This window comes from Phodopus roborovskii, unplaced genomic scaffold, assembly GCF_943737965.1.
Source record: "Phodopus roborovskii unplaced genomic scaffold, PHOROB, whole genome shotgun sequence".
In the NCBI taxonomy this organism is placed as follows: domain Eukaryota; kingdom Metazoa; phylum Chordata; class Mammalia; order Rodentia; family Cricetidae; genus Phodopus; species Phodopus roborovskii.
Genome location: NW_026126645.1, coordinates 768,715 through 783,006, shown reverse-complemented (window position 1 = coordinate 783,006; position 14,292 = coordinate 768,715). Strand labels below are relative to the sequence as shown.

The following is a 14,292-nucleotide window of genomic DNA, read 5'->3' as shown; positions in this document are numbered from 1 at the left end:
GCCGAGGTCTTTAGGACCTTAGGTCACATTGCTACTGGACAGATCTCTTCATGAGCCCCTTGTATCCCTGCATGTCTGGCTAAGCATTTGGAGCCCAGTAGGCTCCTCTGAAGACTGTCACTGAGTAGCCCTTACTCAGTGGCTGGGTCATATCTGTGTCACAGAGTCCCAATAAGGCGCCCTGGCCATGGGCCAAGCTGCAGGGTCAGCCCCTGCTTGCTTTCATTCACTGACTGAGCAGATATTTAACAAACCTCTCCCGTGTACCAGTGCCTAGACAGTGGTGGGTGTGCAGCACAAAGAGTGGGTGGGGAACGAAATCGAAGGCAGCAGGGAAAAGCTTGACCCCCAGACACCCAGGTTCCTGTTTGCTTGGTTGGTTTTTGAGTCAGGTACGGAACGGAGCGGAGATAATCTTGGCTGGACCATGGGCTGACTCAGGCGGGGCTGGAACTGAAGACCCCCTCCCTGCCCAGGCATCCTTCAGCCAGGACCTGAAGGATGATGAGCAGCTGGCAGGAGAGAGGGCAGGGCTGGGAGACCATAACCTCCACAGCACAGCTCAAACTGCAGCCCACGCTCAGGCCTAGCAAGCACTTGCTGGGTGTGCGCACGCTCATCTGATGCCCAAGCGTCTGGGCCTGAGGGGCAGTGCGCATGCACTTGAGGGTTTGCACATACAGGCAGTTGTGATGTCTTCCCAGATCAGGTGCAGGTGACACAAGGATCATTTGTGCCTTTGCCTACCTCTATCGCCATCTACCTATGTGGCTAGCTATGAGAACAGACAGGCCACAGCCCAGAGGGGGCAGCTCTGGTGAGACTGGGTAGATACCTGTGATCCCCATAACTCCTTCTGAACACTCACTCCTAAGTAGGGGTGGATTCAGGGTGGGGTGCAGCAGCCCGCACACCTCTGCTCCAGCCTTTCTATCGTTTGTGTTCTGAGATCTTGCTGCTGCCTACCCCACTGCAGACTGCGGTGGCGGAGGTGGGGGGGGTCATGGGAGAGAGGGAGGGAGGACTCTATTCTCCCTCCGCATGCATACCCAGCAATTATTCTCTGCTATTGCCAATTCGAGATAAGTAGAAAATAATAGAGGAATGAAAGCAGGCCTCCAGGCCTGTGCTGAGTTCTTGCCATGCACTGCCATGACATTGGCATGGGCCATGGGAGCTGGGAGCCCCACAGTGGCTGTGTATGATGGGGCCTGCTGCCCTGGCGAGTTCCAGTCTGGCTAGCTGTGCAACTCCAATCACTTTCCACATGGGAGCCTCAGTTTCACCATTTGTGACATGGGGACATGGTGCTAGAGCATCCTGCCATTCAGAGTCCAGGCCACACTTCTGTGAGGTCCCTCCTCTTGGATTTTGGTCACAGCAGCAATGATTACCAGAAGACATGGCTTTTAAGCCTAGGGACCAGGGACATGGCTGAGCATGGGGAATGTAGCACAGCTTGCTGCTGAGACAGGAACCGCAGGGGAACACGAAACACGGGCAGAGTAAACCAAGGCCTGGCAGTGTTTGGAAACACTGAGAAATGGAAACCAGCAAGTCCAGGTTGAAGGGCTTCGGATGTTGCTCAAGTAGTAGAGTGCTCACCTAACGTGCAGGAGGCCCTGATTCCATCCCCAGAATCACGTGAGGGGTGGAGGCAGAGGGACCAGGAGTTTAAGATTATCTTTGGTGGCATAGTGAGTTAGAGGCCAGCCTGGGCTACACGAGACCCTGCCTCAAAAGACAAGCAATATATATATTATATATATATAATATATTATATATATATATCATATAATATAGATCAAATATCCCTAATTTTAAAAGTCCCAAATGAAAATCAGTATTCAGAAGGCAGATGCAGAGGCAGGTGGGTCTCTGTGAGTTCAAGGCCAGCCTGGTCTACATAACAAGTTTGAGACCAGACAGAGCCACACAGCGAGACTCTGGCTCAAAACAAGTAAGTAAATAAATGAAAAATATCAAAAGACAAAACCCACCCAGCTGAGGGGTTGGAGAGGTGGTTCATCAGTTAAGAGCATTTGTTGCTCTTCCAGAGGACCTGGGTTCAGTTCCCAATACCTACATGGCGGCTGTAACGCTCCAGTTACCACCTGTAACTCATTTCAGGGAATCTGTTGCCCTTTCTAGCCTCTGCAGGTACCAGGTATGTACTTATTACATGTACACACATATATAGCTGCAGGTAAAACACCGTACGTAAAACAAAACAGACTTTTAAAGCAACCCAAAAGCGATCCAAACTCTGAAATTTTGGGGGAGACAGCATGACTTCATGAATGAAAACTTCCGCACCTGGCTTCATGTAACAGGTCACATTCAAAACACAAATGCAGTAAGATTATGTTCAGGCCACACACCTTAGTTATATAGGAGGAACACACATTTCCTGTTTAGACTGGGGTCACTCTCCAAGATACTTCATTATGTAGATGCAGATATTTGAAATACAGAGAAAAATATCTGAAATCCAGAATGCTCTGGTTCCAAGCATTTTGGGTAGAGGAAGCTTATCTGTGTGATACAGGTGGTTCTCAGTGTGGCTCAGGGATCAGCCACAGCATGTATGAACTGTTAAAGGCAAATCCATGCCTTGCCCCAGACCTGCTAAGTCAGAAGCCTGGGGAGCAGCCTCACCAGTCTGGGCTCACTGCACCCTGGGGAGTAGAAGCAGCTGGGAGATCCATACAGGGACTCTGAAGGCCAAGAAGGGAGTCTAGTGTTTGTCAATCCCTCCCATTGGAGGCAGGCATTTCCGCTTCCTTTTTCTGTTGTTGAACCCTTCTGGGTGTGGCTGAGCAGGCGATGCTGAGTCTTGTTAAAGCAGACTTCTCACAAAGAGTGGCAAACCAGCTGGGGGATGGTGGCAGAGGTGGGTTAGAACTCAAGCCCCAAGTTCTGTCTACTGCACCAATTGCTTCCCCAACTACCTGCACCTCCTGCAAATCCTCCTTTGTGCTTCATCCCACTGTTACCCCAGGGCTTAGCCCTCCTCCTGCACCTCACCATGCAAAAGCGAAAGGGCACTGGGCAGTGGTGGCCCTCTGTGAGTTCGAGGCCAGCCTGGTCTACAAAGTGAGTTCCAGGACAACATGAGCTACACAGTAAAACTCTGTCTTGAAAAAAACCAAAACCAAAATCAACCAAACAAACAAAAAAGCCGTGTAAAAGGAAATGAGGGAGATTCAGGATGAGGAAGCAGAGTGGGAACAGATTGTCCCTCGTGTCTCTCAGCCTCCAGGGCTAATTGCAACTAGGGAACAAGCACCAACACTCCTGTGGGGCTGGCAAAGCTTTCATGTTGAGACTCTTGCACATAGTGAGTGACAGTATTCAGGTACTCTGATAGTGGATACTATGTCCTGGGCTGGGTTCTGTTGGGGAAACTGAGGCAAGTCAGGTATAATGTCTGGTTTCAAGGAGCTCCTGGTCCACAGCCATAAAAATCTCAAATAACAATGACCAGCCAAGGTCCAAGGGAGCCCATGATGTCTAGGGTAGGTCAGCACAGTCTATGGAGACTCACATATCTTTAGGGGACAGACCAACACTCCAAACCTGAGGGTGTGGATTCCATTCCCATTCCCCCTCGATAACCCACGGGGGTAGTTTGGTCAGGTCACCCCACTTCTGACCCAGCTCCTTATGTAAAGACAATGATTCTCAATACTTTGTCAGGAGGCGATGGGAGATCATTTTGTCAAATTGAGACAGGCAACATGCCCTGTGAGAAATTGAGTTCTTTCTCTTCCCTTGAGAGAATTACCTTAAACCAGGGTAGGGAAGGCTGCATAGATGGGGTGGCCTTTATTTTTCCCTCTGCAACACTGTGGATCAAAAGGAGGGCATTATATACGATGGGCAGGCCGGCCCCCACCACTGAGCCACACTCCCTGCCTAGGAGGTGGTTTAGGTGGGAAACCTCAGGATGATCTTCAGTGTGTGGAGTGACCAGAGGGGAGTGGCTTTCCAGGCAGCCCTGATTGGCAATTAAATCAAGCTGAGACCTTGGCAGAGGGTGTGGTGGGCACCATTGGCCACCAGCATGGTCTCACCAGGGTCTGGTCCCCTGCTCTTTCCCGCAGATGATGCGGTTTGCGTGGCAGAATTACCGCCGTTATGCGATGGGCAAGAATGAGCTCCGGCCACTCACAAAGGACGGCTACGAGGGCAGCTTGTTCGGTGAGTTGACACAGACCCTGGGGCATGAGTGCAGCTTCACTTTGGTCTGCCCTTGTCTGGGCTCAGAGGACCCAAGTGCTTCTGTCCACTCATACAACCTTACATCTGAGCAGTGGAGCTTGGGAAGGCGAGGATGGTGAGGGACAGGGTCTGGTGACGTGACCACGGGAGACTTGGTAAATTCACTTTACTGGAGGGTGGTGGTGAGATGACATTGTCCCCACAGAGAATAAACATGTATAAAGAGACTGGGTTCAGGCTACATGTAGATGAAATTCCAGGGTGTCATTCATGTTGCCTAGTGACAGCCACATGCCCTTGTGTTTCTTCTGCAGTCCTCTGGCTATGTCACCTCTCTGTGACAGCATTCTCTGGACCCAGAGCCCCTTTGTGCCTCTCCTAAAGGCTGCAAGCCCAGCATCCTAGTTCAGATGTCACTCTAGAGAGAAGATGCTCTGGACAGCACAGCTATGCTGGACAGATAGGGACCTCACCATACTCCTGGTCCTCACTCAGAAGGAACACAGGGTCCAGAGAAGCAGACCTGAGCTGGGAGTCCCCAGGGAAACCTGAAGGGTGGCTGGGTACCCCCTAGGCCAGGCCTGTGAGTGGACCTCCCAGCGTCAGGGTTGGTGTTTAAGACATGACCCAGACCCACATTCTCCTCCTGCAGTCAGTGCTGGAGGATGTCTGTCTGTCCAGATGAGTCACCTGTGCAGCAGGAGTAAGGGATATGGGTTTGAACAGCCTTACCCATTTGCGAATATAGGAGGGAAAGGGCTCCAAATATTACAAAGTGGGTAAACTAAAAGAGCAGATTAAAGTTGATACGCCTTGTAAATGTAGCTGCTGTTGACATCTTTGTTCATGCCCTCCTGATTTTCCCACCTGTGCATTTACTCTTGTATATACAGTTTTGACTCTGTGGGAAGAACTCAGGGTAAACTGTATTTCTATTAATGAGAAAGAATGTGTGTTGGTTGCTTTCCGCCTTTCTGTGGCCATATATCTGACAAAAATCAACGTAAGGAAGAGAGTTTGTCTGGCTCACAGTTTAAGGGTTCACAGTCCATGGTGGGGAAGGCATGGGGGGGACAGAGTGAGGTGGCTGCTGTTATTGCGGTGTGAGAAAGCAGACAGAGGTGAATTTGGTGCTCAGCTTTTCAGTTTAGTCTGTGCCCAGAGCCACAAAGACACAAAGGGTGTGTCTCTTTGTGATTTTTAAATCCAGTCAGGTTGACAGTGAAGATTAACTATCACAGAGTATTTGTATTAATTTTTTTAAAAATATTTGAGCCAGGTGTGATGGTATATACTTTTAATACCAGTACTTGGGAGACAGAGGCAGGCAGATCTCTGAGTTTGAGGCTAGCCTGGTCTATAGAATGAGTTTTAGGACAGCCAGAGCTGCATAGAGAGACCCTGTTTCAAAAAACAAAGAAATAAGAATGATAATAATAAATATTTGAGGTAGATCTTACTATGTTGCCCAGTCTGATGTCGAATGCCTGGGCTCAAACAGTTCTGCCTCAGCTTCCTAAGTAGCTGGGATGACAAACTATCCAGCTCATATGAAATGACTTTAGTGGTTTAGATGGTCCCCCTTCCTTCTCTGTAAAGGAGAACTGGTGTTGTTGGCAGGGTATTCAGATTTGAAACTTCTCAGTATTGATCCAGCTTATTGCTTAGGTTTTAAAGGAAATACTTCTAGAAGGGGTTGGGCTAAGTCCAGTCCCATTTGGTACCATTCCCAGGCCTGTGATTCATTCATTCATTCATTCATTCATTCATTCATTCATTTCTCTGTGTAGCTCTGGCTGGCCTGGAGTTACTCACTATGTAGACAGGCTGGCCTGGAACTCACAGAGATCCGCCTGCCTCTGCCTCTTGAGTGTTGGGATGAAAGGCGTGTGCCACCAGTGCCCCAGCTCAGAGCCTAGGATTTAAATCACAGCCTTTTGCAACTTTATCTAGTGAGTGAGAGCACTGGGCTCCTGGAAGGATGGGAAGAACAGACCCCCTGAGTTAGAAGACTTTGGTGCAATAACTCTGTCCTTAGCTATTTGGCTGTACCCAAGTCACTCAACCTCTCTGGGCTCCAGATGGTGCAGCTTTTGTCCGGGGGCTTCTGTGAGGACACCCATGGGGGCGTGTGCGAGTACAGGAAGGACCGCGTGTTGGGAATGAGGAATGATTTCTGCTGAAGTCAATGAGATCAGCAATCGCCCCCAGGAAGTCTGTGATGAGTTCTGAGGTCCCTTGGATGTTCTAACTCCGTGGGGGCCCTAGGAACCCATTGTCCAGTTCCTACTACACTCCTGGCAGTAAGCAGGCACCCCAGGGTGCCCGATGGCAGGGTGAGGGAGGGAGGGGTGTTGGGCCAGCAGACAGGACAAATCCATTTGTTCTTCCACTCTCCACACTGTTGCGTGCTGGGCCTGGGGGCAGCTACCTGGAACTCTAGGGATTAGTACACGGTGAAATCTTCAGCAATCCCCTTTCCTGGCACTCTCTGGGGCCTGACCAGGGTATTCAGAAAGGGTCAGGCGGAGGTGACCACTGGACAGTGCTGTAAAAAATCCTTATTGGTGTGACGTTTTGGAGCCAGGCAGACCTAGTTCAAAGTCAGTATTCCCTGCTTCCTTGTTGAGTGTCTTGGGCTAGCATTCTCTCCTGTAGCTGTCTCTGGGAGCTGGAGCCACTGGTGGCGCTGACCACAGCTTGGGCCTGCCTGTCTCAGAGCCCCTGTCAGTGGCAACAGTCAGAATTCTGAGTCTGTGAGAACACACCCAGAAGGCAAGACTCCATTCCTGGAGCCAGGGAAGATCCCAGAGGTAGGAGCAGCTGCGCTGGCCAGAATCCGGCACTGCAACACATCTTTGCTTCTTTCCTGGATGCAGCAGGGGCAGCTGCGTGGCCTCTGCCATCACCGATGACCTCAAGTAGGCTAAGCCCTATAGCCTGGTCCCGGGGGCTGCACTGGGTGCCTGCACATGGGGAAGGTCCTGAGGTCACACCGGTGCCCCCCTTCACCAAGATCTACAGGAGCTGTGGTGACAATGGTCGCTGTCTTGAGCCTGGTCTCTCTGGCCTCCCTGTGTGGCCTCTCACCATGCCAAGCACCCCATGCTGCCCCATCCTTGCTGAAAACGATTGTTACTCTGACGGCACATCCTCTTGCTGAGGCCAGTTTTTGTGAAGTGGGCATTTCACTTCTTGTCCATATCTGACTCAGCAGGCCCAGTCAGAAGATGGTACTCCCAAGGCCACCAGAGAAGACAACCCACTCTTGGGCTGTCACTCAGGCCAGAGTACCTGCCTTTTCCTTCCTCCATAAGTCTGTCACATGGACACTTACTGTCCAGCTGGGTGGCCGAGAGGCATGGACTTTAGGTCCAGATAAGCTTTCATGGCTCTATGCAGGGTAGGCAGGAGCTCAGTTTCCTGGGCCTGTGGTGATTATAACTGTTTTATATATTTTGTGTGCATAAGAGGTGGAGGTCAGAGGGGTCTTCTACAGCGTGGGTCCTGGAGCTTAAATACCCGTTGACAGGCTTGTCCATAGGTACCTTCCCCAACAAGCCATTTTGCTGGCCCTGCCTCTGGTAATTAATAGGGAGAAAGATGTGTACAGGACCCAGCCCCAAGCACCAAGGAGGCTCTTGATCAGTAGCTCTTACTGCTCCTGTCACAGAGGCTGGTCCTCAGACTGGGGCACTATGGGGTACAATGGTAGAACAGCCAGCCACCATATTGTAAAGTAAGTGGCTCGGCACCCAGAGGCTAGCCACTAATACTAGTGGCTGCTAGAACTTGGGGAACTGAGAAGTCCACTGAGGGGCCTGGGCTCCACAGCCAGAGGGCAGGGATTTAATGCCGCTCTGCTGTTCCTTCCCAGCTGTGTGACCCTCAGCAAGTTTAACTTCTCTGGGCCTGGTTGCCCAGCCGCATAGTGAGGCAGTAACAGTGCTTCCTTCCCGGGATTGTTTTAGAGGAAGTGGTCAGCGCACACAAACTGACGCGCATGCGCAGCGCTCAGGGGACACTCGGCCTATGTCCAGTGCTGCGAGCATGGCGCAGGAAGAGCCTTGAGACCAAACTGTTCTGCTCCGTGTTATGAGGGCATGCCCAAGTTCCCTGGACCCAGAAACCCACTTGAGGGCCATAGGGCTGTCCCCCTGCCCCGTCCCCATCGCCCCTGGTAGGAATGCAGGGGACCCTGCACCTTTTGGTTCCTCCTTTGAGAAGCATCCTAGAATTTCGTAACAGGAAAACAGCAAGAAATAAACCAGCCTCTGCCAGCAGACGGGTTTGGGGTGTCCAGGGCAAGTGATAGGCACCCCCCCCCCTTTATTTGTATTCTATGTCAGCCAGTGGTGACTGTGCTCAGCGAATGCCCATCTTTCTGTCAGTGAAGTAAGAACTTGGCCCCTTCCTGACATAAATGTCACAGGGCAGTCTTGTTGCCACTGGAGGGCCCCTTGGTAACAGTGTGGCTGTTCCTTTTTGTGTTTTTTCTGAGACAGGGTTTCTCTGTAGCTCTGGAGCCTGTCCTGGAACTTGCTCTGTAGACCAGGCTAGCCTGAAACTCACAGAGACCTGCCTGCCTCTGCCTCCCGAGTGCTGTGATTAAAGGTGTGCATCGCCACACCCGGCTTGTTCCTTTGTTTTAGAGTAGGGAAAGCTGAGGCTCAGAGAGGGGAGAAGGGACACGGTGGAAATGACATTGCCCATTAACCCCAGTGACTCAAACCCCAGGCCACTGCACTTTGCAACGCCTATCAGGACATTAGCCAGATTGTCACACATGACCTGCCACTGTGGCCAGGTCACCACCAGAGGTAGACACTCTCAGAGCTTCAGAACAGCAACTGTTTTTCAAGAGGTGTGGGATTTGGGGGTCCAAGAGTCCTCCATCCCTCACATACACATCATTCCAGACACTATCGCTGCATTTTCTAAGGTACCCCTCACATTCCTTGTAAGACATCATTAACCCTAACCCTAACCCATCATTAACCCATTGTAGCCCTATTCCACAGGGGAGAGAACAGAGCTAGAAATCTCCAGGACTTGCAGTAGCTGAATCCCAGGCGTAGTATGGGCTGTGAAGCCCGAGCAGTAAGCTACCTGGCTGCCCTGTCCCGCAGCCAGCACAGGGTAGAGAGTGGGGCAGAAAACTCGTCTCAGGGTTGGAGTGATGGGTTTTCTGGACCACCTTCCCCTGTACACCACAGCTAGGGGCTGCAGCACTGCCTCTAGGCATCATTACTGGACATGAGCTGAATTTTTAGGGCTCAAAGGACTTGTCTTCCACCTAGAAAATTTACCCAGCAATGTTAGGAACGCAAGCTTGCAGCCATGCCATTGGCTGTCGGAGCTGAGCTGCAAGGGGCAGGGATTTGAGAGTCAGACCAGCCTGGGATTGAATCCTGAGTCTGCCACCTACTCATTATCTAACATAGAGTTTCTTTCTTGACCTATCTGCACTCACTTTCTCCATCTGCACAATGGGGACAGCAACAGCTTCCTCCGATATGAGAATTAAATGCAGCTGCTGTGTGTTAAACACCTGGCATAACACCTGCCCACGTGAACTCATCAAACGGAAGCCACTGTCAGCCTTCTACTTGCTAATTAATAATAATGACTCTAATTCTAATCCAGGAAAGAGCAGTGTCTGGCACGCAGCAGGCTCTTGATGTATTGTAGAGAGAATGAGCAGCCTGCCACGGTCTCTGCCTGGGCCATTTCCCCTTTGTTCCCAGCCTGGCTCGGCCGTGCTCTGCATCTTTATCCCCTCCAGTGGCCTTGACCTCCTGCCATGAAGTGCACTCAGACGCAGCAAAGAGACCTGGAAAAGTAGCTGTCAAGCTTGGTCAGCACATTCAGTTCCCTGAATCTTCACTATGGAGGTTGGAGGTGTGTTTGTGTGGCCCAAAGTGATATTCTCCAGCTCCAAGCCAAGCCTCAGGGTGATTGTGGATGCCCCAAATTGGATTCTGTCTCTGCCCATGGATTCCCCGATAGAACTGCCAACCCAGTCCCCATCATAGGGATGATTTATAGCCATGAGTGAGTTAAGAGGCAAAATGAACATGGTGTGATTTTCAAATCACGGGCCGACAGTGTTCGGCCTTGGCAGAGAGGAAAATCAACTTTGCCTTGTAAATGGAGAAAATAGGATGTTGAAGAGCAAATAAATCCAGACCCGGCGGTATCGCTTTTTTACAATTGCTGTAGGGTTTGTGGCTTAGTAGTGTCAGCTGCTTTCGCTGCTCACACTATCCTACACGCATGCGTACACCGGTACAGATGTCATTCTTCCAGGTCTGTTTCAGTTGTGAGAGCTCCTCCCACATGGGGCTCCTGTTCAGGGAGCTGGCGTTGCCAGCCAGGTAGTTTGTGAAGCATACCAGCTTCCCCGTATGTCCCAGGATCTCTGTCATGCTCTCAGTTTGGCTCTCAGTAGTGGTTTTGACTGCAGATGCTCACCTGGGTTCCTGTCCCATCCCTGGCCTTCACCAGCTGAGTGAAACCAAGCAGGTGCAGATTTCTCTGGCACTCTGTTTCCTTCCGTGTGAGCCTAGAAGGGGTGGAGACAGAATGGCACCAAACATTTCAGTTTTCTTACTGGTCTGGGGAGATGGCTAGGTTAGTAAAGGGCATAACGACCCAAGTTTGAGTCCCAGATCTGATGTAAAAATGCTCGGCCTGGTAATGCATGTTCCAGGGACACAGAGCCAGGCAGATCCGGGGAAGCGTGTCACTGGGCAGCTAGCCTGTCTCAGAAAGTATGGTGGACAGTGCCTCGAGACATGGATACTCGTGAGGTTGTCCTCTGACTTTACACACATGTTCACAGACACCTGCGTACCAATTCATACAAGAATATTTTCTTCTTTGCATATATACATTCTGTTCCTGATAATTTTTTCACACATGTGGTTGGTTGTATGTGGGTGAACTCATGTATGTGGAGGTTGGAGAGCAAATTTTAGGAATCTGTCCTCTCCTTCCATCATGTGGGTTCCAGGGATCAAACTCACATCACCGGGCTTGGCGGCAAGCACCTTTACCTGCTGAGACATCTCAGCACCCCACCTCACCCCCCCCCCACCCCTAGTACCTTTATGGTCTCTTTAGTTAAGTAATAAATAGCATTTCGAGTTGTCTGGTGAAAATACTGTTTCTGTTTTATGAGCTGTTTTACTAGAGTTTTTCTTCTGAGGAAGAAAAATCATCTCTAGTTCCTGGAACATCCCGGTCAGGTTGGGCAGCTGACTGATTTTGGCCAGCTGTGCACACATTCCTGACTTGGGCTGGTGTTTTCTTTGAGAAATGACTGTCATCAGCTTTGCAAGTGGCAACACTGCAGTTCCTTGGACAGAATAGGTCAGGCTCTGGGATGGCCAGCACCCTCCCAGGAAGTCACATGCTTTAGAAGCCCTGAGCGCTCCATCCTGAGGCCAGAGGGTGGAAAGGCACAGGGGAAGTGAACTAGAAACTCAGGCCTCTGACAGACGTGCCTTTGGCACAAGGAAGCTGATTGGATGAAAAGTCAGGCCGGTGTCTGGACCTGCAGTCACTGGACAGATGCTGAGGCCCCATGATGTCTCCCTGGGACCTTGAATGACAATCCCCTAGCCACCTTCTGATGGCCAGAATGCCCTTTGGGTGATTTCAGAGTAAACACTCCTCTGCAGCATGACTCACTGGGTTTTCAGGCTTGCAGGCAGCTGACTGGCCACTGGCAGGCCTCTCTGCTCACTGCCCCCCGCCCCCAGACCTCCCTCTCCTCCAAGCAGTTTCTAATTAAGATGCATCATGGCCCTTTTCTTTTTCTTTAAAAGCCCTAACACAGAAGAGAATTTATTTCTTTAGAAAATATAGTAGCAGGTTGTTGTAAAAAGAATTCTCAGGCAAGAGGCCTGGGGTTGGTGTCCCAGCCCTGGCGCCGGCTGCCACCAGAGCTCACAATATTCTCTGGGCCTTGTCAGCATCCGCACAAAGGGTCTGTGCACAGGGCCTCTGCCTCTGGACTCCTGGCATTTTACTAGCTCTCTCTCTCTCTCTCTCTCTCTCTCTCTCTCTCTCTCTCTTTCTCTCTCTCTCTGCTGTTGCTGATTCTCTTGGCATCTGAAATGTTAGCAACAAGTCTTGCTCCTGTGGGAGCTAAGTGAGTCAGGGTATCTATTCCCAGAGTGAGTTCCTGCCATGCGTGCAATGATTCATATTGAAATTGACATTCCCTCCCCATGGCAGTGTGTTCCACCCACTCTCCAAAGACCTTTCTTTCCTTGGAAACAAGGCTAAGCTGACAGCAACCAGCCCCCTCTCTTCTCACAACGCTGATAGCACCACACTCGCCAAATTTCCCAGCAAATTCTGTAACTCATAGGAATGTGGATTCACACCATGGCAGATCAGCAATGCCAGTAGGATTCTCTACAGCCATCTGGTCTGGTGCCTGAGGATGGGGAAGATGGTACTCAGGGTAGGGACTCCCCTGAGTCTTGACAACCTAGATCTGAACCCTGCTTATGGAACTTATAAATGTTTCTTATATGTGAGTGTTACATAGCTCTATCCTCAGATTGAAGCATTTGCTATTGAAAAGAGACTTGATAAATAAGACCAAGGAAGTAAAGGAAACTCACAAACCATAGGAAGTTCCTGGAACTTAAAAGATTTACAAAGCCCAACTCCCATGGTTTTGAGTAGTGACAATTTCTGGGAAAGAGAGACCGGCCAGCTGTGCCACCTGCCAGCCCTGCAAGGAGTTCCATGGATGCCACTTTCATGAGTTGTCGCCTTGCTGGGGTAATGCAGCTGCCTTCAAATTGCCTGTGCTCATTTAAGTGACCCTAGTAAACTCATCAGTTCACTCAGCTAGACTTTTGGGACCTTTCTTTCTTTCTTTCTTTCTTTTTCTTTTTCTTTTTTTTTTTTTTTTTTTTTTTTTTTTTTTTTTTTTTTTTTTTTTTTTTTTTTTTGTTTTGTTTTGTTTGCTATTGTGTGTCTCCAGGAAAAGCCACACAATTCTTGCTGGGAAAACCAAAACCCCAAAGCATTGCTTGCAACATCTACACAGCAAAATCATAAGCACACAGTTCTGCAAGTCCTACACAAATACAGCTGTGGCAGGCCACCGACTTGCATGCAGAGGATTCCTGTGTTATGACAAAGCTCTCTCTGGTCTTTAGGTTCCCACGGGTGGCTGCTGTTTGGACTCCTGACACTATGGATTCATTTTGTCTACTCTAAGCTGTCATTATGTCCTGTGCCTTCCGGACTTGGTTCTTACCTCACTGTTCTGTTGTGAATGGTAGGAACGGTAGCTGATCCTTCATTGGGTCTGCCTGCTTATTCTACTGTCACTGGCCATTTTTGTTTCTGGCATTTGGTGACTTATGTGTAAGCTCCTATAAAATGCTTTTTTTTTTTTAACCATGAAATGATTTTTGCCACATTTATGGAAGTTTTAGCCATCACCGCCACCATTCATTTTAGAATATTTGTGTCATCTCATAGAAACCCCACACTTACAGGCAAGTGGTCCCACTTGGCTCCGATTTCCCCCACCCCCATCCCAGTGTAACTGGCTAATTCTGAATGGGCTGACTCTGAACTGTCCCCCATAGGCTTGTGTTCTGATCTCTTGGTCCCCAACTTTTGGTGCTATCTAGAAGGCTGTAGAGCCTTTGGGAGGTGGGTCCTGAATGGTGGAAGTACTCTACGGGTGGGCTTTGTTGATTATGCCTGCTCTGTGTTGAAGAAGTCACCACAAGCTCCTGCAGTGTGGACCAAGTCGTTCCCCTCCATGCTTTCTCTGCCATGATGGACTGAGACCCTTGGAAGCCATGAGCCAGAGTCAGGTTTTCCTCTGTTTCTTGCAAAAATTTTACCAGAGCAACCCAAAATTAACTAATGCAGGGTTTATATAGCACCTGTCTTTGTAACTGGCTTCCTTCTCTGAGTGTTCTGCGGTTTAGCCATACTGCATTGTTGACTACTAGTCCATTCTATGGATATAACATATGTTATGGGTTTGGTAGTTGACAGACATTTTCTTTTTCTGTAATGAAT

General features: G+C 49.9%; 1 protein-coding gene across 1 annotated transcript in view; it reads left to right on the top strand.

Annotated features, from left to right (window-relative positions):
• The window catches only part of Man1c1 (mannosidase alpha class 1C member 1), a 134,314-nt gene that overhangs the window by 54,116 nt on the left and 65,906 nt on the right, over positions 1–14,292 (top strand). Inside the window, exon 2 of the mRNA XM_051173778.1 lies at positions 4,107–4,203. Coding sequence (XP_051029735.1) covers positions 4,107–4,203 — 97 coding nt within the window. The remainder of the gene's footprint in view (positions 1–4,106; positions 4,204–14,292) is intronic.